General features: G+C 42.6%; 1 protein-coding gene across 3 annotated transcripts in view; it reads left to right on the forward strand.

The window, feature by feature from the left end:
* Nucleotides 1–22,521, forward strand: part of COL28A1 (collagen type XXVIII alpha 1 chain) — a 154,155-nt gene that overhangs the window by 83,372 nt on the left and 48,262 nt on the right. For all 3 annotated transcript variants that reach the window (XM_036010297.1, XM_036010298.1, XM_036010296.1), the window contains 4 exons: nt 970–1,038; nt 1,429–1,497; nt 14,530–14,598; nt 16,635–16,703. In XM_036010297.1, the coding sequence (XP_035866190.1) occupies nt 970–1,038; nt 1,429–1,497; nt 14,530–14,598; nt 16,635–16,703 (276 nt within the window). The remainder of the gene's footprint in view (nt 1–969; nt 1,039–1,428; nt 1,498–14,529; nt 14,599–16,634; nt 16,704–22,521) is intronic.

Here is a 22,521-nt window from a genome sequence, read left to right on the forward strand (position 1 = left end):
TTTTTACACATTTTTATATATGGGGGGTCCCCAAAAGCCTGAAAGGTATTTATAAAAAATTGCATATTTATTCTTCCATGTTTAATCTTCAGTCACCTTCGAAGTACTGTCCATTTGATGTAATGCACCATCGAGATGTTTTTTCCACTACTTAGAACAGTTTTTGAACTCATTGATTTTGATGCCTTTTTGCACTTTTGCCACTTTCTGTTTCACCTCTTCCACATTGGCAAAACATTTCCCTTTGAGGACTTTTTCGTCAGAGAAACAAAAATAGTCTCTCAGAGTGAGAGCAGATGAATAGGGAGGGTGGGACACCAGGGTCATGCTAGTTTTGGTAAAAAACCACCGGGCAGTTATGCCCATAAATCACCCATTATGAATGGGCAAATGCATTGAGTCTTAAAAAGAAAAAAATTGCTGAAGCCAGACGCAGCCTCTCACATCAGTGCCAGCTGGAACGTGATACAGATGGGCTCCTAGAACACTCACCTAGCGGGGGAAGCCTGTACTATGAGGGGCCTGCCCTCCAGAAGTAATTCCATTTTGTGGGGGTTCCCCTGCGTATTCTTTTCTACCCTTGTTCTCACATGGTGCTTACTAAATATTCTCATTTTTATACTTTTCCATGATCTATGTTTCAGTAAAAATCTGTCATTTTAAAAATTAAGATATCAGCAACCAGCCATCTTCTAATCCCTCCATGTGTGTGTCCTGTGGAGCCCTTGGCAATGGTCCACACATGTTGCCTACGTGCATTCCATGACTCCCACCACACACAATGGGCAAGACTTAGGAAGAGATAACGAGTTACCACTTGTGGCAGGGTTTTCTTCTAAAAATGTTCAATTCAGTCCTTTGTACTTACCAAATCCACCTTTGGCATATTGAGTTGGTACTGTGTGTAAGTTTTGCCAGGTGTTTCATTGTGTAGTCTTATGACATCACCTGGTGTTGGAATTTACCCAGGGTGCCCAAGGCCCTCGAGGACCAGTGGGTGCTCCAGGACTCAAAGGCGATGGCTATCCTGGTGTGCCTGTAAGTTTGAATACTGTTTTTAAAATTTATTTTTATTGTATTTTTCCATTACCAGTTAACCCCCTTATTACTGGCCCCCCATGTCCATGAGTTCTTTTTCCTTTTTGCTCGATCCCTCCACTCCCTAACCACACCCGCCCAAGTGCTGTATTTCTTTCCCTCTTACTGCACTCCCTTCATTTTTCCTTCCTCCCTCCCTCCCCCTCTTTCCATCCCTCTCCTCCTCTTTCTTCCCTTCTTTTACCTTTTATTTCTTTTTTTTCCTCTCTCTCTTTCTCTCTCTCTCTCCCCTCCCTTCTTTCCTTCCTTCCTTCCTCCTTCCTTCCTTCCTTCTTTATGGACACAGCAAACAACACAGTTGCTGACTCACTCCCTTATTATGTCATCTAGGGACCTCGAGGATTACCAGGACCCCCTGGACCAATGGGTTTACGTGGAGTGGGAGACACTGGAGCAAAGGTAAGATTTTAAAGTAGGTAACATAATAGTATCTAAAATAGGTAGGTGATTTTGGTAAAGTTTTCATCAGGCATTATAGAAGAGTAGATATAACTAAAGAATTGATGAAGTTATTTATCCTCATCTATGGATTTCCTGGCGACCTTGCACTAATTTGAACACATAGCTTACTTTTATGGTTTTTCTCTTGCTTTCCTTGTGGCGACTCTCACGTCCCTTGGCTGCTTTATCTTCCTGTATCAAGATCAGAGTCCAGTTCAGAGCCCTCCTCTCTCTCCTTGGTGCTCTTTTCCTGTCCCATGGCCTTAACCACTATCCACGTGCTAATGGTGCCAAATTTTTATCTTCCCTCTCACATGTTGTTTCTTCCACATAGGGCCTCCAGATTTCTCACAGACATCGCTACGCTAACCTAACATCCAAAATCGAACCTTTGATTCTCACCCTGTAAGCCTGTAAGTGGCACTGCCGTGCATCTGACGCTCATGCCAGGAAATTCTTGGTCTCTTCTTTCTCCTCCCTCCACGCGGAGCCCTATGGTAAATCCTGTCAGTTCTACCTTCAAAGTATATCTTGACTCTGTCTGGTTTTCTCCTGCTGCTTCCACCTGGGAAATCCACTATCATCTCTTGCCTGGGCTATGAAAATACCCTCTTTCCTTGTCTTCCCTCTTCTACCTCTGCCCTTCTATATTACCTAGTAGGCAGAGGGGTCTTTTATGACCACAAGTCAGGTCGTACCTCTTTCCTTCTCAACAAACACTCTGGTGTTGTCTCTGTGCCGAAAACAAGTTTGAACCATATTCCATGCCTGTGAGGCCCTTCGCAACCTGACTATGGCTCCTGCCTCTCCCTTCCTCTCTTGCTGCTGCCCTCCCCCACCCGCTCCAGGGAGCCACACTAGCCTGCACTGCACACTGCTTCAGCTCATTCCTGCTTCCAGGCCTTGGTTCTGTGAGGATGGCTCACCTCCCTGACCACCCACACAGAAGCAACCTTCCCTTTCTCCCTTCCCTCCCTCCTCCTCACTGTCACATTCCCTTGTGTATTTCCTACCTGGGACCTCGCACCACTTTCTGATGTCACCTTGCTTATTTTCTGCCTTGCATATTCCGGAAGGCAGGCTCTTTGTCTTGCTCTCTGCTAAATTCCTGGCTCCAGAACTATGTGTGCCACCCTGTGGGAGCTTTGTAACATGTTGAATGAATGGAAAATGAACAAGTGATCAATAGAACCCTAAAGAGAATATTTTCCCTTAGAAACACACCCACTCAGTTTTTCAAATGATTCCGGGTCACTAGAGAGAGATGTTGCAGGTCAGTGTCAACTTTTTGTCTTTTTGTTTTAATTGGTCTGCCCCATCACTTAGGAGTGTGACGACACCTTGACGGTGCTTCTGTCTAGTGAATGGGGCCGGAGCTCTTCCATCCTCCCCTGGTAGAATGAAAGGTTGGGACCCGTGCATGGAATATCGTCTCCAAGGGAGATCTTGATTCCTGCCCCATGTCCGTCTGTCAGGGTGATCATGAGAGCCAGGGACAGTCTGTGTCTCAAAGTGCTGAGTGAACTGTGCAAAGGAGACACACTCGAGGTGCTTTTATCAAGGTTCTGGCTTGGTCAGGCTAAGGACCGAATCCGACCCTCTCACACACCCCAGCATGTCAATAACCATGCTGAACCTGAGTATCCTAGTATTCTTTATTCTTTAAGGCGACATATCTGTCCAATGCTAATATTAACAGTAAAGAGAGAAATTTCAATATGTAAATCTCATTATTTTCTGTTCTGAGTGAAACATTAGTAAAAACTTTTGTTATTACACTAAATGTTTCTTTAGAGAAATAGAAGCTTATTTCTATTTAAAGTAAGACATGATATAAAATGTGTGAAATATATAATGTACTATAACTATATTCCAGTGGAACAGTATGGTCATTTACATTTTTAGAGTAGATTATCATAAATATTTTATATAAGAATATGTTGTATTATATTAATTATACTATTACGTTACTATCTTATAGGAGCAATAATAATAATGTAGGACTTAGGCACAGATAGGGAGCATTTAAAAATTTGATTTTTGTAAATATTCATTATGTCAGCTTATTTAACATATAGACTAAACCATTTACTAAATTATTTTATATACTATTTCTCTCAAAGTCCCTTGTACTTGTTTTCATACACATTTTTAGAGAGAGAAAGGAGAGAGAGAGAGAAAGAAAGAGAGAGAGAGAGAGCCATCAATTTGTTGTTCCCCTTATTCATGCCTTCATTGGTTGATTCTTGTATGTGCCTGGCCAGGAATTGAACCTGCAACCTTGGCATATCAGGAAAACACTCTAATCAACTGACCTACCTACCCAGTCAGGGATCATAATACATTTTAAGGGGAAAGGTCATGGGGAAAAAAGTGTTCTTTCTAAATTTTGTCTTTTCTATTTTTATTGTAACTGTCAACATGTTGCCAAAAGCTGTATTTTAAGTGAAACACATTATCCCTGTCGGCCCACATGGGAGGCTGAGCGGAAGCAGCAGCCCAGATGCTCACCTCCAGCTGACGGGAGAAGAGCACCTTAGCTCGGACCCGCCTCTGTTGGCCCACCTCCCTTTCAGCTGCCGTTTCCTTCTCTGCGGCCTCTTTCTGTCGGTGCTGGGAAAGCATGACATCCTGGCTATCGCTAGCCCTGCAGGGAGATGTCAGGAGGGTGAGCCAGTGTTAGAATCAAAGATCGTGGATCATACACTTAAAAGTCAAGGAAATTTTAAAAGCAAACATCGGCTTTTCATAACCTAAAGTCATGTATCCTTTTTTAAAGAAGACTTAAAAGCTCTGTGTGGCCTTTTTTTTTTCTAAAGAAAACTTGGACACAAGCTCAGAAACGGGTAAAGCAAGGAAAATAGTCACAGAGGTCGATCGGCAGAGCTAAGGTGAAACTCTCACAACGCCTGAAGGTGTCAGTGGCAGCAGAAGTGCAGGACTTAAGTGTGTGCCAGATTTCTTCTCCTTCTGTTGTGACGTTTAAAATGGCAGAGAAATTACGTGCGTAGTTGTATGGACATATAGATCTGATGTTTTTCATTTAAATTCTGTGTAGTCACCTTAAAATATTGGCCTTAGGGCATTAATTTATAAAACAAATGTGTTTTGAAATGAGGAAACCATTAAGGTTGACGATTAATTTATGGTGGGCTTTTGTGATATTTAGTTAAGAGCACATGTGTTTAGCACATGACACAGATATTTGAATCAAAGCTTCTGTGTTTCGAAACACACAGAAACCAGTCCCCGACATCTTGCACCCTTGTGGTGCTCTGCGGCTTTTTTTCAAGGGGAAGAACTCTATATGACATCAGTGCTACATGGTACTTCTATATCCATTACCTTGAATTTAATCCAAATTTTGACAAGGGCTTCTGAGAGAGTTCTACAATTTTTGTAAAAACCACACTGTTCAAGGAAGCAGTAGATAGAGATTTTAATCTACTTTGGGAACATGCCCTGAAGAGGAACAGGCAATTTGGTTTCTTGCCGAGTGAGAAGTGCCCCTCCAGTGCCCTGACCCTGGACTCAGGTGCCCTGCTCATTGATAGGGAAGGCAGGTTCCAAGATTCCATCTAACACTGCCTGCATTTCTTCAGGCATGCTTTGTGATTTGGAGACCATCATTACCTAAGACTCATTTTCCTTTGAGAAGCTCAGATAACTCTTCGTCCCTGTACTTTCACCACCAAAGGCTCCTGAGGTGGTGCACATTGCCCCAGGGCTGACTCACTGACGTTGCTGAGGGGAAGAGTTTGTTCTTGGACCTTAGGAGAGGAATCAATGCAAGAAGTGGCTCCCCGGAGCTCTGTAAAGGCAGGTGCATGCTCCATGTTCCTCTCTGAGCTCCTTCAGCCCCCTCCATCAGTGCGCGGGTTCCTCACAGAGAAAGCCACAGCCTCTCCAAAAACTTTGGAGCCAGTGAGCTCAGCCAAATCTTGCACAGAGATCGAATGTGGCTTTTGGAGCCTTTAAGGGACCTCTTCACCATCAAGTGGTTGGAATAAGGTCTGCGGGCAGAAAAACTTACTGGGTTATTGTTGTTACTATCTAAATAGTTCCAAAATATTGTGACATTTTTAAACAACCCCCTTATTTTATAGATATGGAAATCAAGAACCACAGAGGTTGGATGACTTGCCCCTTTATAAATAGTTTCGATATTATATTGTGTTCACATGTGAGAGGGAACTATGAGTCTAGGCGAATGAATGGAAGACTAGATGGATGAAGAGATCGGAGCAGAAAGAATGACTTGGCCTGACGCGTAGATGCTCATTCTCCAGAGCTATCCGTCTTCTGACGATCACAGCACCATCTCGTGCACAGTTGGACCGTTTCTCTTTCCATCTAGTTTTTCCATCGACATGACTTAAATTATGTCAACATTAAAGAGAAGCATAAACCTAACCCCCAAAGAATTAAACATTTTTAAAAGCTTTCAATGTTTAAAGATTCTAAATACATACTTTATTTGACAAAAGTGGTCCACTGTCATAAATTAAAATGCAAGTGTATGTAAAATTCCACTGAGTGTCATTATTCTAAAAATGTTCCCAGCCTCTGAATTGCCCCTCTGTTCTCTGCAATGGCTCACATATGTGCATACCACCAACAGGCAGTGGCAGAACAGAGGCGCGATTCACACAGAGATGCATTAGGAATTTGTAGATTCCATCAGCGGACATGAACTGGACGAGGAACTCCATTTTGAACAGTGTCCAACAAGCGGGGCTAGCCCAGGACACAGCCTTAATGATAGCGAAGTAAAGGGTCCACGATTCCAAACTGGAGTTGAAGACACCCACCTCCCATAGTGCAACTGCAAAATTGCTACAGGCAGGACAATCAGCTCAACGAACAGGACTAATTAAAGCCAGAGCCATACCAAATTTACATGCCAGACAGCGTGACCTTTTGATTTGAGTAAAGGTCGCATTCCAACCAGGAAAACTTGACTAGGTGACTGTTCAAGGTTACTACTGAACTCAGCTCTATGCCTGATCTCTGAAATCCGAGCTGTACTCCAGCCTCTCATTATGTTCAGTATTGCCTTCCTCCCTCTTTGCACTTGTTTTCCTAGTTCTGCATTTCTCTCCCCGGGAGTCCACACGCGCCTTCCCTGTAGCCCTGGTGATGCACACGGAATCTTAACATTCTCCACCCATGCCACCATCAACATATTTTTATTTTTGATCATGGAGACTGGAGGAAATTTCCCCCAGCAGAAAGTTACATTGAATATCAGTACAAGAGAGCCTTTTCTTTTCTGTCATTAGGGGTGGTGACAATAGTTCAGTTTTCGAGGTTTCAAACTTGGCTTCCCAGATGTAAGACTCTCCCTCCCCAGCGAGAGTCTTGGCACAGGAGAACCATTTGCTCATCGCTGAGGAGATGGTTTTGAGAAAAGAAAGAAATAATCAACAACAAATCCCTAAATCCTAAAGAAAGCTTTTAAATTATCATTGGTATTGATTCAGTGCTGCTTTGGGGTGAGTATTAGATTTCTAGAAGAGAACTTGAAGAATTGAAATCATTTTAAATACTTTGAAATTTAAAGCTGGAAAAATACACTAAAGAAAATGTTACAGTGATTTGAGTGCTTGCTTTCTAGTATCTTCTAAATTTTTTCCTCATCCCCTGATATTTATGCCAGGAATTGTTACTCTCCCTTTTCAGTGGGTGTCAGTGAAAAGTGGCTGAGCGATATGACAATGGCCAGTCAATAATCAATACACATTATTAATATCTGGGTTGTCTGTCTGTAAGCTTAGAAGAAGGACTCTAAAATTTTCATTGACATTCTGACAACCCAAGTGAGGTATTCAAGAGTCACTAAACCATTGCCTATACTCTTTACGTAATTCACTCCAGAGTGGTACTTGCGTTTGTGGTGGTTGGAACCTGAGTACTTATATGTTATTTTTATGTAAAAGCCAGACAGAAAGGAACATTACGCAGCTGCTAATCATCACTTCGACATCTACCTTATTTTAAAACTCAATTGTTCCTTGGTTTCATCATTTAGTACAATCTTCAGTGTACCATTCCTTCAAATATGCTTAAGAAGCTAATTCTTTTCACAGTAAGTTTAATTTGCATTTCATTGTCCCTGAAGTAAAAAAAAAAGCATAAAATCATTTATAGAACAACTGTAACTTGCTTCTGTAGTCTTCTCAAAGAGTGACAGTAATTTAATCAACACAAAGGGAGAAATAACGATGAAAGCTTCACTTATGAAGGTGTGTGTGGGGAGAATAGAATGGGCTCTTTTGTTTCTAAGAGCGCTAGCTTCTCAAATATTATATTTCAAACTTATGAAGTATAGAAAATATAACAGATTGTTTCCTTATCACTACTCCACTTAAGACTTCTGCCACTTACTAGCTATGTGACCTCAGCAAGTCATTGTATCTCAGACTTAGCCTCCCCATCTTTGACTTGGGACAAGAATGCCTAGTTCATGAGATAACTCTAAGAAATTAGTGAAATTATGTCTATAAGGTTTTTTTTTATGAATTCTAACATACTAAAGTACTATTAGTAGTAGTAGTAGTCCTAGTATGCATTATTCTGATGAATCAAATATACTGCAGTATGGATAAAAACAGGGAGTAAGAATTTGTGTAGGCAGGAGATCTGGCGTAAGACCAATGAGAACACTGGGGTAAGCCACAAAATTGAGGCATGGCGATGGAGGGAAAATTGAAAGGGAAGCCTTAGACAGCTGGGTACTTGTGAAGATTGCATGGGCCTCTTAGGAGTCTTATAACCAGGATATTTTCTTTCTTGCCCTTGAGAGAGTGTGATTGAATCAATGTAGGGAAAAAACTGTGACTGCCACATAGCCATGTGTTTGCGTTCAGGGGCCGCTGGAAGCTAGTCTATGGAGAAGTCAGCCTGGTCCATCCAGCCCCAGCCAACGCTGAGCTGAGGGGTGGACTCTGCACTCAAACCTTGAGTGTGAGCTGCTTCTGGCTGCATGGTTTTCGGCAAATCCTGTATCCTCTCGAGCCTCAGTTTCCTCATCTGTAAATTGGAGTAAGTTAATATTAGTAGGATCAGATAAGATAATGAATGAAAAGTACCTGCCATGTAATAAACTTAATGTATTTTAATTATTATTTAATTACTAATTACGATAGTTTTAGGATGAACCAAACATTTACTAATGAGACAATGAAGGACAGTGATAGTGGTTTTGCTTTTTTCTTCCTTTTAAAAAGTAAAAGATTCAATAAATGATTGATAGGATCATTATAAGGTTATGTATGATTTTAAAGGAGTTGAAATTAACCACTCTGTAAGGTTATAGTCTAAGTAAAACCTTCACCAAATCATTTGTTAAGTTCACATGTATAGGTATTGCAGATAGCCTTAAACTTGACCATCTCCTGTCAAAATGAACAGAGTGCCTTTTCTAGAATCCCTTTGTGGGCCAAAAGGAAGCAGTGGGCAATCTAAATAGTTAGTTGCTCTTTTTGGGGGGAGTGGAGGTAAGCAAGTAGGGGTATGACTTAAGCTAAGCATCTTATGAAATTGATGGATATAGTTACAAACGAAAAGTCCAGAATTTGCTTTCGGGTTTGCTCATTGTCTCCTAGTGCAAGGGCTCCCTCTGCAGGTTCTAGCAGCCCTCAGATTCTGCACTGGAAGCTAAGAGCAGCTGTGCAAGTACCTGCTGCACTTCTTAGTTGTGAATGTCACTGTATCTATTGACGACAGAACTGAAAACGCCATGTAAACAACTTCTTCTGTGCATGGGTGCGGCACGGTGGCAGAGCTGGTGCTATCAGGTGGTGGAGTGAGTCCTGACGCCCCTCCTCTCACACACACTCCCCTCATGTCGTAGCCTAGCATGGGCTCGTCGCCCAGGGGATGAAAGACAGGATGCATTTTTAAGGCCCCACCATAGTAGAGAGATGCTACCTCTGTGGGTTCACCCTGTTCATTAAGATGCTCCCACCTCTTGAAAAGTGTGGTACTTATACACCAAGGAACGACCCTCACACCTTGTTACTGAACAACTCGTACACCTGCAGACTACGTTAAGACTGGATTTAAGGTCTATCCGATCATAAAAGCCTGTATCAGATTATGTTCACACAGGTCAAAAGATACAGAAAATATTTTGATAGATAAAACATGGCTAGATATCAACAACTACGTGAATGAAAGTGGACAACTTGGTTGAGGTAAACATTGTTGCACCACATGTAACTTGGGGTCACACCCTTATAAAGCTCAATTACCAGAATTCATGTATAGAAAAGGGCCATACAGTGTCCACAGGGCAGCTATACTATTGCATTTGCCTTCAGACATTTTTAAATGGTGAGGGTCAGGAGAACTAAGCGAGGGAGTAAAAGGACAGCAACAGCAAGAGTGGCCTAAAGTGAACTCACAACGTATTGTAACTATTTTTCCCACTTACTTTCCCATCTGGGATGTGTGTGTGTGTGAGTATTAGTATGGTAAATACTAATTGAGAAGGTGGTTTTGACTAAAATCATCACAAGGAAAGTATCATGAATTAGAGCATCAAATTCTTTGTCAAAAGAGATAGCGCTTTATAAAAAATACCCATCTGCCTTCTTACCATGTCCTTAGTTTTTTAAAATGATTTCGCGCATACCAAGAATATATGAAACACATGTAGGTTACACTAGTGATGATCGAATCTACCGCTGTGCTCCTCCTCCCCTTCGCCCATCCTTCCTTCTTAAAAATCCCAGCTCCTTCTCCTTATCAAGGCTGAACATCACAGCAACCTTTCCTCACCCTCACTGGTGAGATACTTGTTAGTATTGTTCATGGGTTTAAAAAGTAGTTTATTGAAGTATCACGAACATGAGCAAGTGTGTACAAAAGCAGAAACATTAGTAATTCCCATTTACCCCTCACATTTCTTCAACGGTTACCAGCATGCGGTCGGTCTCTAGCTGTGTCCCCCACTCTCACTGCTCCCCCTCACACTGCTCACCCCTGCAAACCCCAGATGTTGCCCCTGTTAACACTTGGGCATTTGTCTCTCTGATGTAAGAACTCTTTTTTTTAAGATTTGTTTACTTATTTTTAGAGAGGGAAGGGAGGGAGAAAGAGAGAGAGAGAAACATCAATGTGCGGTTGCTGGGGGCCATGGCCTGCAACCCAGGCATGTACCCTGGCTGGGAATCGAACCTGCGATGCTTTGGTTTGTAGCCTGCACTCATCCACTGAGCTACACCAGCCAGGGCTGTAAGAACTCTTTTTTAAAAACATAACTAATACCATCAGCAGACCTAAGAAATATTAATAACACTTCCATAGCATCATCCTATTTTGAACATTAAAATGTCGCAGTTTGCCTTGTAAATTTATTACAGTTCGTTTGTTTAAATTGGTGTTCAAGTGATGTCTACACATGGTGTTCGAATTCACATCTCTTTTTAAAATCAAAGGTTACATGTGTTTTGTTTTTTTTCTTTGCACTTTCTTGGTGGACTTTCTTTTTTTTTTTTTTTAATTTGAGGATTTTGCCAGTGGTACCCTTCTGGTGTTGTTCAACATGTTTTTCTATTCTTTGTTGTTTTTCTGCTTTGTTTTATAAACTGGTAGTTAGATCTAGACAGACCCCTGGTCCGACACAGTTTCAATTTTTCTTAGCGAAAATACCTCACAGGCAGGGCCATGTGGTCCCATTCCGTCACATCGGGTGTCTAAGCTCATTACAGGAGGGTGGAGAAAAACAGAAACGCCAGAGAGGGATCCACTGCATCTGGGGTGGGGTTAAGGGCGACTAGGCAAAAAAGACAATTATTTTCTGATAAAACATTGACTGATTCTGGATAAAATCTCCTTAACTAGATTTACTACTTCACTGTGCTTGGTGTTGCTGGAGGGGCTCAAAATGTAGCAGGGGGGTGAGTCCGGCAGGTGTAGCTGGAGACCCTCACGTGGTGGTTAGCTTGCAGACACTCCCCGTAGAGGACTTCACAGTCCCTCCAGGAAAGAGAGATGATAAAAATCTATGTGATGCCAGACACATTCACATTCTCTACTCTCCACTGCTGGTGATCAGAGTGGTCATTTCAGCTGGGAGGACTGTGGGGCCACTCGAAGTTGAGAGTCAGCAGGAGAGAGGTGTCGAGGAAATAACTGGTGTCTGTGGTCTCAAGGGCAGCGAGGTAGTGAGAGGAAGAGAGGGGGCTGGGGACCAGAACCAGAAGGGTGGTATGGAAGCAAAAGGGAAATATGTAATTATAAAAAGAGAGATGAAAAGAATGAAGTCACTAATAAAATATAGTCTAAAAGTTTTCCTCACTCTTTTAAGGCCTTGTTTTCTCTAGAATTATTTTAGGGTTTGTAAGTGAAAAGTAAAGGATGGGCTGTTTTTCTAGATAAACAATGTCATCATTTCTTAAAATCCATGACTTTTGCACTGTTGAAAGCTATGAGTTATTTAATATTTATCTCCTAACAGGACATGGACACAACAAGGCCCAGGGCAAAGAGCTTGGGAGATCGAGGTCCAAAGCCTGGTTCCTTTTTTTCTTTCTTAACAACTTTATTGAGACATTTAACATAACACAGAAACCACCCACTTCAAGTGTACAATTCAGTGACTGTTTAGTAAATTCACCAAGTTGCACACCATAGATCAGTTTTTGATCACTTTCTCCCTCCCAGTAGGACCCCTCATGCCCATTTACAGTGAACTCTGCTCCTGGCCCCAGGCAACCATTGATTTACTGTCTCTATGGATTTGCCTTTTCTGGACATTTTATATAAATGAAGTCAAACAATGTGTGTTCTCAAGAATCTGGCTTCTTTTACTGCAAATAATGTTATGGGAGTCCATCCATGTCAACACATGCATCTGTAGTTCATTTCTTTTTGTTGCCGAATGTCCCACATTTTGTCTATCCCCCTTATTGTACCAGCTGATGGACATTTAGGTTGTTTCCATTTGGGGCTCTTATGAATAGTACTACTAAGTGCATTTGTCCATAAGTCTTGATATTGACATATTTTTCCTTGGGTGTATACCTAGGAGTGAAATTACTAGATCAAAAGGTAAATTTATGTTGAGCTTTTAAAGGAATTAACTGCCAAACTGTTTTCCAAAGTGTCTGCACCAGCAAGATATGAGGATTCCCATTTCTATACATCCTCCTAGCCCCGCCTCTTACTAGCTGCGCAAACTCTAGTTTCCTGCTTAGCAAAATAGGTGGGGTGGGGAGTTAACATTTACCGAGGGCCTGCTCTAGGCTTGACTCTGCAGTAGGAGCAACACATTCTTTTATTTTAAATATATTTTATTGATTATGCTATTACAGTTGTCCCATTTCCCCCTTTACTCCCCTCCACCCTGTACACCCTCTCCCACCCACATTCCCCCTCCTTAGTTCATGTCCATGTGTCATACTTATGAGTTCTTTAGCTTCTACATTTCCCATACTATTCTTGCCCTCCCCCTATCTATTTTCAACCTACATTCTATGCTACTTATTCTCTATACCTTTTCCCCCTCTCTCTTCCTCCCACCCCCCTGTTGCTAACCCTCCATGTGACCTCCATTTCTGTGGTTCTGTTCCTGTTCTAGTTGTTTGCTTAGTTTCTTTTGGTTTTGCTTTAGGTGTGGTTGTTAATAATTGTGAGTTTGCTGTCCTTTTACTATGCATGTTTTTTATCTTCTTTTCTTAGATAAGTCCCTTTAGCATTTCATAAAATAAGGGCTTGGTGATGATGAACTCCTTTAACTTGACCTTATCTGAGAAGCACTTTATCTGCCCTTCCATTCTAAATGAGAGCTTTGCTGGATAGAGCAATCTGGGATGTAGGTCCTTGTCTTTCATGACTTGGAATATTTCTTTCCAGCCCCTTCTTGCCTGTAAGGTCTCTTTTGAGAAATCAGCTGACAGTCTGATGGGAACTCCTTTGTAGGTGACTGTCCCCTTATCTCTTGCTGCTTCTAGGATTCTCTCCTTCGTTTTCACCTTGGCTAATGTAATTATGATGTGCCTTGGTGTGTTTCTTTTTGGGTCCAAATTCTTTGGGGCTCTCTGAGCTTCCTGGATTTCTTGGAAGACTATTTCCTTTGCCAGAATGGGGAAGTTCTCCTTTATTGTTTGTTCACATTCTTTGTTTCACTTTGTTGCCCTCCCCATGAAATGCGAACATGATTTTCGATACAGCTGATGGACTTACTGAAGCTCGAGGGGGTTAGGTAAATTAGTCATCACTGTAATACAGGATCGTGGTAAATACTAAATTACAGCAAATAACATATATGAACATGCCTAGTAAAATGCTGGGCATGCAGAAAGAGGTTAATGAAGAGATTTTTATTTCTGTTTCTTCCCATTGTAATTCACATCTTAAATAGGTGTAACCACAGGGCCGGACTTGTCCCAATCAGGCCCCACCACTTCTCTGGTGATAGTCCCCTGGTGTGAACCTGTCATGCTTTGGAGAGTCTGAAAAGCCTTTACAGAGTCTGCCCTGCCCTCACAGCCATTCCAGTGGCAGGAGTGTTGCAGAGCCCAGCCCTAACCCGAGCTGCGTAATCTTTGCTACGCAAATCGCTAAGCAGCTAGTTCAGGATGGGTCACATCTTTTCGTGGTTCCTTTTGTTCATGTCTCTTTTCAATGGAGGCAATTATTTGTCCAAATTCCAGAGAAGGGAGTTCCGAAGAAAAAGTGCATATTAGGGTTGCCAAGTAGTTAATTGACTTGGTTGCTTTGAAATGGACCCAGCTGGCTTGCAGGTTGAATAAATGGCAATAAGAAATGAAAACAAAGGGAGGTAACACTCCCTTGGTCGAGTTTAAAGAAAGTGATGTGGCATAAAAGGACTTCATAGCTTAGTCAAGTTCAAAGGTGTGGAGTATTAAAAATATTTTTTGAATATGTAAATTTATATAAAATATTTATATTTTACTGTTTTACATATACAACATACAGGGTTTTAAAAAATTAGTAAGTTGTCACTCATTGTCTTTTCAGGGAGAGCCGGGTGTCAGAGGACCTCCAGGCCCCCCTGGGCCTCGGGGCGTGGGAACCCAGGGGCCAAAGGTGAGTCCCCAGGGCTGTGCTCTGTGTGCAGCTCAGGCACTGCCAGTGGCAACCCAGTGAGCATTAGCTTCATAGTAAGTGCTCGTTTTGATGCTTACTTGTCTTTTCTTGATTACTAATGGAAGCCTTCTTTTCTCACATCATGTGAACTTTTAGTAAATAGAACATTTAAGTTTATAAAGCCATTCTCTTCCTCCAAAGAAACTGGGAAGCCAGCGTCTCTTTAAAGACCAGTTGAAAAGTGCTCAAAATATTTCTAGGTTCCTTAGTGGCTGTGCCACCATTAAGAAGCACACCGTTACTTTAGCCACAGGTGCGTCAGGTGGCCTTTTAACAGGACGCCAGCTAATGTATCTATTGTGTCATGTGTGTCTGGTACCCTGTCAGGGACTCAGTTCGAGGTCTAGATTTATTGTCTCCATGGAAGTTAAGAGAAATTTCCTTTGGCTCTCTTTGCTATCATTTCTATTTCACTTCCTTGTGCCACCTCCAATTTGGTGACTATTCATCCTTTGGTTCTTTTAAGTCAGTGTTTCTTAAGGAGGGAGATTTTGTCCTCCTCTCTCTACTGCAGGAGGACATTTGGCAATGTCTGGAGCCATTTTGGGGGGTGGGGGTCACAATCGGAAAAGGGTTGCTGCCGACTTCCAGTGGGCAGAGGCCCGGGGCGCTGCTAAGTGTCCCACAGCGCACAGCCAGCCTCCCACGGTAAAGGAGCATGCAGCTCAAAGTGACGCTGGTGCTGAGGCTGAGCAGCCCACTTTAATTTTCCATTCACCTGCTCTTCAAACACCTGCTCTGCATTTTTTTTTTGAGTCGTTCAGAAAGGAAAGCAAAGAAATATCAGGTATGTTTATAGGGAAAACAGGTATTAATGAGCTGTCACAAATTCAAATTTTAAATAGATGTATTCACACTCAAAATGCCCAGAAGTGAATTAGAATCCTGTTATCAGAGGGGAAAGGGGAGAGGCTTTATGAGTCAGAGTTACTGAGGACCTCAGCATCACTAAGATTCTTTATGTTTTGGTGCCCATCAGCTCTATTTGGGCAGTGGGCTATTTCTCAGCCTCACAGATCATCACTCTGTGTGGGTGAAGATTGTCCCAGGATGCCAGTGCTTGTTCTCACTGGGTGATGGGAAGACAGATCCGTTTTTTCTTCAGTGTCACCTTTATTTCTGTTTTATTTTATTGGTTAATCAATTGATTGCAATAAGCAGGTAGTCCTCTTATACTCAGAAAAAAAATAAAGCTTTTTTTCATACTGGAAAGAAAAAGTCTGACTCATAAGTAACTTACATTTTAACCCGACATTTCTACAAAGTTTATTCTATCAAACATTAATTTGGAACTTCTGGGCTAGTTAAACTAATATCTCTATTTTGGGGCTTCTTGGAAGCTTTATAATTGGTATTTTCATGTGCGCTGGAGCTCTCCAAGGAGAGGCACATTCTGTGGTGTAGAGCATTTTCCAGTCTCATTTGACCACAGAAGTTTTTCCTCAGGAAAAACGGGGTCCACTTATGCTGTAAGGAATACATACTGTGAAACTGTGACCTTTTTGCTTCATTTACATATTTTCTTAAAAATTCAACAGGGATCCATGTCAATATCCACTGAATCTTTAACTGCAACCCCGGTGAATCAACACTCCGTATTGAAATGCAGCAGTAGATTAAAGTCTCCGTAGATGGTCTGGGAGTGGTCTTCAGGCCCCTGGCTTCCAGGGGTTGTTGGTAGGGCAGCCAAAGGAGCCCGGGGTGACAAGGCTCCCAGGCCAACACTTTTGCTTACACCAAGCAGCTCTGCCTTAAGTCTTTACTGATATTCAGATTATACATAAGATTTTTGCAGAGGATTGTGTGGCTTAAAAATTTTATAAAACCTCTGCTTTATATAAAATATGACCTAGCTTATAGGCAGCTTGGATGAAGGTCCTGGTCAGATTGAAGTAAGAACAAAGCTAAGAGCAATAATCCATTGTCTCTCCCTAAATCGTCTTACACTTGTCTGATTTCCCTCCATCTTCTCACAGGGTAATATTGGGCAGAAAGGCTTGCCTGGCCCTCCTGGCGCCCCTGGCTACGGATCGCAAGGAATTAAGGTACGTGGACACGACCGTGCTAGAGTCACCTCTTGATCCATGAGGGTGATGGAGATAAGAGGCTGTGGGCAATATAAAATAGGATGATTATGAAATGAATGTAATGTAAGTTTAGCCATTAAAATTGCATCCAGTATTTAAAGACACCATCCAGAAGTGCAAAAATGCTGTAAGTACATTCATTTCGGGAACGCTAGACATGACATAAATTGCTTGGCGAACGGTTTAACTGTTGCAGTGATCTGTGGGGCTGCTGCTGTGGCATCCCTGGTCCTGGGAACCCTGGAAACACGATGGGCTCACTCCATGGGCCCCAAAGCAGCCCCCCATCTTTCCTATGCAGTCCCCATTGTGGCCCTGCTGGCCCCGCCCTGCAGAGGTGTTCTGGCTCCGGAAGACCTTGTTCATGCTTTTTCCCAACCACAGATGTCTATTGATTGTGTAGATGAATGTGAGACTCTGGCTCTTTGGTCTCTAAGTGGCCTTGGTGTTTTGGGTTCACAGCACAGGCCAGCAGGTTCTATGATGCCATCATGTTGGCCCACTGGGAGCCTCTAGCACCGACCTTTCCCCTAGATGTGGACTCTAGATGTGCTGGTAATCCCCAGGGGAAGTCAGAAGGGACCAGGGATGGGACTGGGTCTGGAGAGAATTCCTTAATATGTCAATTAGCCCTGGAGGGGCCAGCGCTTATAAGGGCCTAGAGGGTTATACTGAGAGGGTGGGCCATTTCAGTTAAAAAGCCCAGTATGGGGACAGACATGAATCTTCATGTCTACTCAGGAATCACTCCAGTTTCTCTCTCTCCATCTTTAAGTCAGTTTCAGAGTCCTGATCAGCCCTGACATTTCTGCAGTATTTTTTCTCGGAGGATCAGGAGGTCGCTATAAAAATAAAATTCCTGGTGGCCCTCCCTAACTTTAGGACTCTGAGGAACATTTGCAGAATGGGACTATCACTCCTGCTATGCATAAACCCTTTATTCATTAGAAGAATGCATTTCTACACCACCGGCTTCCATGCTTTGTTTAGGCCTGATCATGATCAATCTAGTCCTGGCTGAGGGAACCCTCCCTGTGGGCTGTGGCAAAGGATGGGCTGACTAGTATTTCAAGTCTAGCCGGTTTATTATCAGTGTGACAAAATAACTTCAGTGACATGCTAGGGGAGTCAGGTGAACACTATCTGGCAGAAATCCCAACGTTTCCAGAGTTGACAGATAGTGACGAGTGCAGTTGTCCCTCGGCCACAGAGCTAACGACTCAGCCTCCGAGGAAATGAAGGGAAACTCAGCCCAAATGACCTCTCTTGTCTATCTATATTCTGGCTTCAAAGGTGTGATGGAAAGAGAAGGGCTTTAGAGCCGCTCAGACCTTTGCCTGAATCTTTCCAGTTGTGTAAGCTTGGACAAATCATCTGTCTTTGTCAAACCTCAACTTACACATCTTTGAAATGGGGATAATAAAGCCTAGTTACAAGGAGTTGTGAAGATGAAATTGTATAAACTGCCTAGAACACAGCAGTGGGTACTCAACTAGAGCCTGGGCTATGGAGTCAACAGATTTGAATCGCGGCTTCCTGAGTACGACATCTCTGCCTCAGGTTCCAAGTCAGACTAATGGGGGTGATCACAGTACTGTTTCCTAAAGTTGCTGTGAAGCATAAATGCAATTACATGAAACAGTATGAATAATGCATCTGTCACAGGCTCGGCACATGGCTACACAGGCAGTAAATGTTGTAGTTACTCACAACAGTACTCTTTCCTGCTTCCCTCCCCTTTCAGCTGGTATTTCTTGCATTTTCCAGGATGAAGGTCCAGAGCTCTGACATCCACGTGATTCAGTGCTCTAAAACATAACAATTGGTTGCACTAATTAGTGTAGGCATGGCTTCAGAACCCAAAAAGACCCCAAAATGTATAACAGCTCAAACACAATAGAGGTGTTTATTCACATAACAGGCCATGTGAGTGCTCCGTGTTGGTCGACAATTTTCTCCCACATAGAGTTTCAGAGAACCCCATCTTCAATGTATGGCTCCTTCATCTGCTGGGCTTCTTTTCCACTTCCACCCAGCAAACAGCAAGAGAGAGTGTGGAAGAGGCACACTTGCTTCTTAAGCTTCTTGGCCAAGAAGTGACAGGCACCACCTCTGACCACGTGTTACTGGTGCGAAGTCGTGTCATGGAAAGGGAGTCCACCTGTGTGCCCAGGATGAAGGGAAGCAGAGGTTTGGTGAACCTTTACTGCCACAGATAATTTAACCTGTTTCTAGATAAGATGAAGAAATTGGTTGCTCTGTAGTATGTCAGTGGTTCCAGAAGAGAACAGGACACAGAGTGGTCTCCATGACAACTTCCAGAGTGCCTCGTCACTCTCCTGATTCTGTGAGGCACAGTCACCTGGGCTTTCAAAGCCTGAGTCCAGCCCTATGATTTCTTTTATCCTATCCTGAAAAGAAAACTTGACAGCCTTGATATCTTCTTATTTATTTCAAGCAGCATCAGGAGCACCAGTGGGTGATTTATAAAATTGTTTTTATAGACAGGCTGAGTACCAGATAGAGTTGGACAAGGCTTGGGGTTCAGTGGACATTTCCAGGACATTTTCATTTCTGTCTGTGACTAAGTCAGGGTCGGAGGAGGAGGGACACCTGAAACCTGGAAGAGAGCCAGGGTTCTAAGGCTGGGAGGAGATGGGCGTGGCAGCATAGGAGGGCAGCAGAGCTGGCAGGAAGAGCCTGCTGTTGGGAGATAAAGAGGGCCCAGCAATGAGGCTCACGTGGACCTCTAAGGGTGGGAGTCCTGGGGGATTACTTGGGATGCCCGCAGCATTTGAGACCAGGAGGCGTGTGCTGGTGGGTGTGTCAGCCCAGCTTACGGGGCCTAGCGAGGGGACAGCCAGAATGAAAGTGGCTTCTCCCACCAGTGTGCTCTGATGAGAAATTTATGGTAGAAGCTCGGATTCTTGGCTCAATGCTTAAGGTTAATATCATTTCTTAGGCAGATTTTTTGCTTATTTCAGCTGTGTGACTCTGGTTCTGTAAACTCCAAACGTGCTTTTTACTGCATCAGGCATTTTTGCTCCCTTTGGTGTCCCTTCAGCAGAAACAGTAAAACTTGAAAGAGAGTCAACAATACGGTGGTGGAAATCTCACACAGAGCCTGCCAGCCTGCTGCTGGGCATCTACCTGAGACCTGATCTCTTTGAAGGTGTTCCAGAACCTATTGGACTAGATTTTTACAGAGAGGACCCATTACAGCATGGAAAATCATGCCCCTTAAAGGCCAAATAGAAATGATATATTCATTGAAATGAAGCTGACCTAAGGGGGGAGTCCCATCTATAAAAGGTCATGGGTAGATTCAATATGCACTAAGTTGCGAATACCTGCAGAAAGATTAAGAGGTAATGACATTAGGAAGTTTTTGTAGTTTTCTAAATGTATAACCATGCATGTAATGTTAATATTACAAGAGAAGCAATAAACACACACATTTTAATAGGATGGCTTTTTGGTGTTTTAATTTAAAGTTTTCTTCTCCCTCCTGATTATAAACAAACAAACAGCAGCAAAAACAGAAGACAAAACCAACCGTGGTAATAGTATGTCCACTGCATTCAACCTGAACACATCTTAGAAATTAAACTGAAATGGTAAGGAATACTGTAGTTAACAGCGTAACACAGACTGTATATGTGTTTAGGCCAGAAACTATCTTTGAATTAATTTCTAATACTTTTTCTGTGTTACAATTTTCAAATTCCCATAATGATGTCTCTACATAGAAAGGAGTCCTCAGAACCACATGGGAGGTTTATATTCTCAAACAGCTTGGTGTTTTGAGATTACCCCTGTCAAAATGCCTGAGGCAGAGAGGGCTATGGCTAAAAATCAATCCTGGTTATCAAAGTCACAAACCTAGTTACAGACATTGAAGGCCTCCCCGATATCATTATAACCTTTATTACTTTTAAACAAAATTAAAAGCAGTGATATGAGTTACACGCCAAGCTAAAACTGCTGAGGCCCCACCCCCATACCTAGGTAGCTTGTAGATATCAGGGAAAATGTGCGGTAATTAACTGGGGCAGGCTCGGGGCCGAGTGTATTACTCACACCTTAGTTTTTACACTTTTATTTCCTCCTGGGTCATTTAGGAAAGAGGATTTTTTTTGTCTGTTTTTTAATTTTTGAATCTGAATCTGAGGATATGATAGGTCATTTTCCTCTCTCAATCTCTTTACTAAAATTTTCCTTTTTGATAACCAGTTTCCTAAATGAAGACTGGAATGGAAGCTCTAGGCTCTCCATTCGGAGGGGCTGAACCCCCAGTAGCAGCGTGCACTTATTGTCCACGTGCCATGAGCAAAGCCTGAGGCAGTGGCCAGTGACTGTGTTCCCCCGGCCAGGAGCCTGAAAGGAGAAACAAATCCCTAAATCGTGTTTTCCCAAGTAAATACTGAATCCCACCCAAGGTTTACTATGGTTTCCCCAATTCCCAAGAAAAGTCAGAAGGACTGCAGATTTGGTAACAAAGACAGTGTGCAGCACCATGTGCTGATGCTGCATATCAAAAAAATAAATTGACAAACAGATTTAAATTATCACCAAAAGTAAGAAGATCATATGAAACATTTTATGTAAGCGGTTATCATGAACTTCTGTTGAAAATTTATAAAAGATATTTTATCTTTTCCCACCCATCAATGCTTAGTTAGAAGTAAGTTACTAGTGCAAAATTCCCCCTTTTCCTTTCAGCAAGGGAAGAAGTACCTTTACTATTCAGAGCTCTGAGCTTGAGGAAAGAGTGGGGCCATAATGCTCTTCTCTAAGTTTCATGCATTATCTCATGCAAGCCTCACCTGCCTGTGAAGTAGGCTTTAGGGAACTAGGGCACAGAGATATTCAATAAGTATCGAAGGTCACTCACAGGGGCATTTCGCTGAAGCCTCCCCGGAGAAATCACGTGTTGGGTAATAAACAAGTCTGGGTAGATGCCGGAGAGAGGAAAATGATCAGCTTGAGACTCTCAAAAGAAAATGCCACTCAAAATTGTATTTGCATGTTGGAATTAAAAGTTGACCCTTTAAGATGAGAGATAGATTCAATGAGGTCTTTTTTTGAGGGATGCCCCTGAGTGCATTCCTGTCAGGAGGCAGAGGTTGCTGGACTTAGTGACCTTTTGAAATCAGTTGGCAGGCACAAGACTGGGGATCACAGCCGGATGTTGGCTGGCCCCTGTGGCTGCCCCGTGAGGCTTAACCACCCCTATGCCCGCACACGTTCAAAGGCTTGCTTATCTATCCGTTCTGGTTTGGCTGGTCATATTCTTTTGTACTGCACACCTCTGTGACAAGCCAGTGAGTAGCCACCTCATCAGTAATATAAATCGTTCTTATTGTTGTTACAAATATCTTAACTTTATTGGCTTTTTATTATCAATACCTTTGCTTATCTAGCTGCAGATATGACTTAATTTTAAATAAAAGAAATGATGGGAAATGAGGTGAATTACCTGTCAAGGTTACTCAGAAGAGTCTCTAACAAAGCAAAGATTATGGAGTTTTCTGGGTATTTTGTGGCTCGAATGGACAGGCTATGATGGCCCCCAGAATAATTTTCTTTTCATTCTGTGAAAAATTCGTCAACCATAAATTGTTTAGAAATGCTTCTCACATTATCAGGGTGGGAACCACTGGCCCCACTGGTGTGCATTCTGCCCTCCAAGGGAATGGTAAACAGTGAGAAGAGCAAAGAGCATCAAAATGGAGAGAAACTGGCAGAAAAATCACCTGCCTCTGACACAGAGAGA

The sequence above is a fragment of the Phyllostomus discolor genome, chromosome 10, assembly GCF_004126475.2.
Source record: "Phyllostomus discolor isolate MPI-MPIP mPhyDis1 chromosome 10, mPhyDis1.pri.v3, whole genome shotgun sequence".
Classification (NCBI taxonomy): domain Eukaryota; kingdom Metazoa; phylum Chordata; class Mammalia; order Chiroptera; family Phyllostomidae; genus Phyllostomus; species Phyllostomus discolor.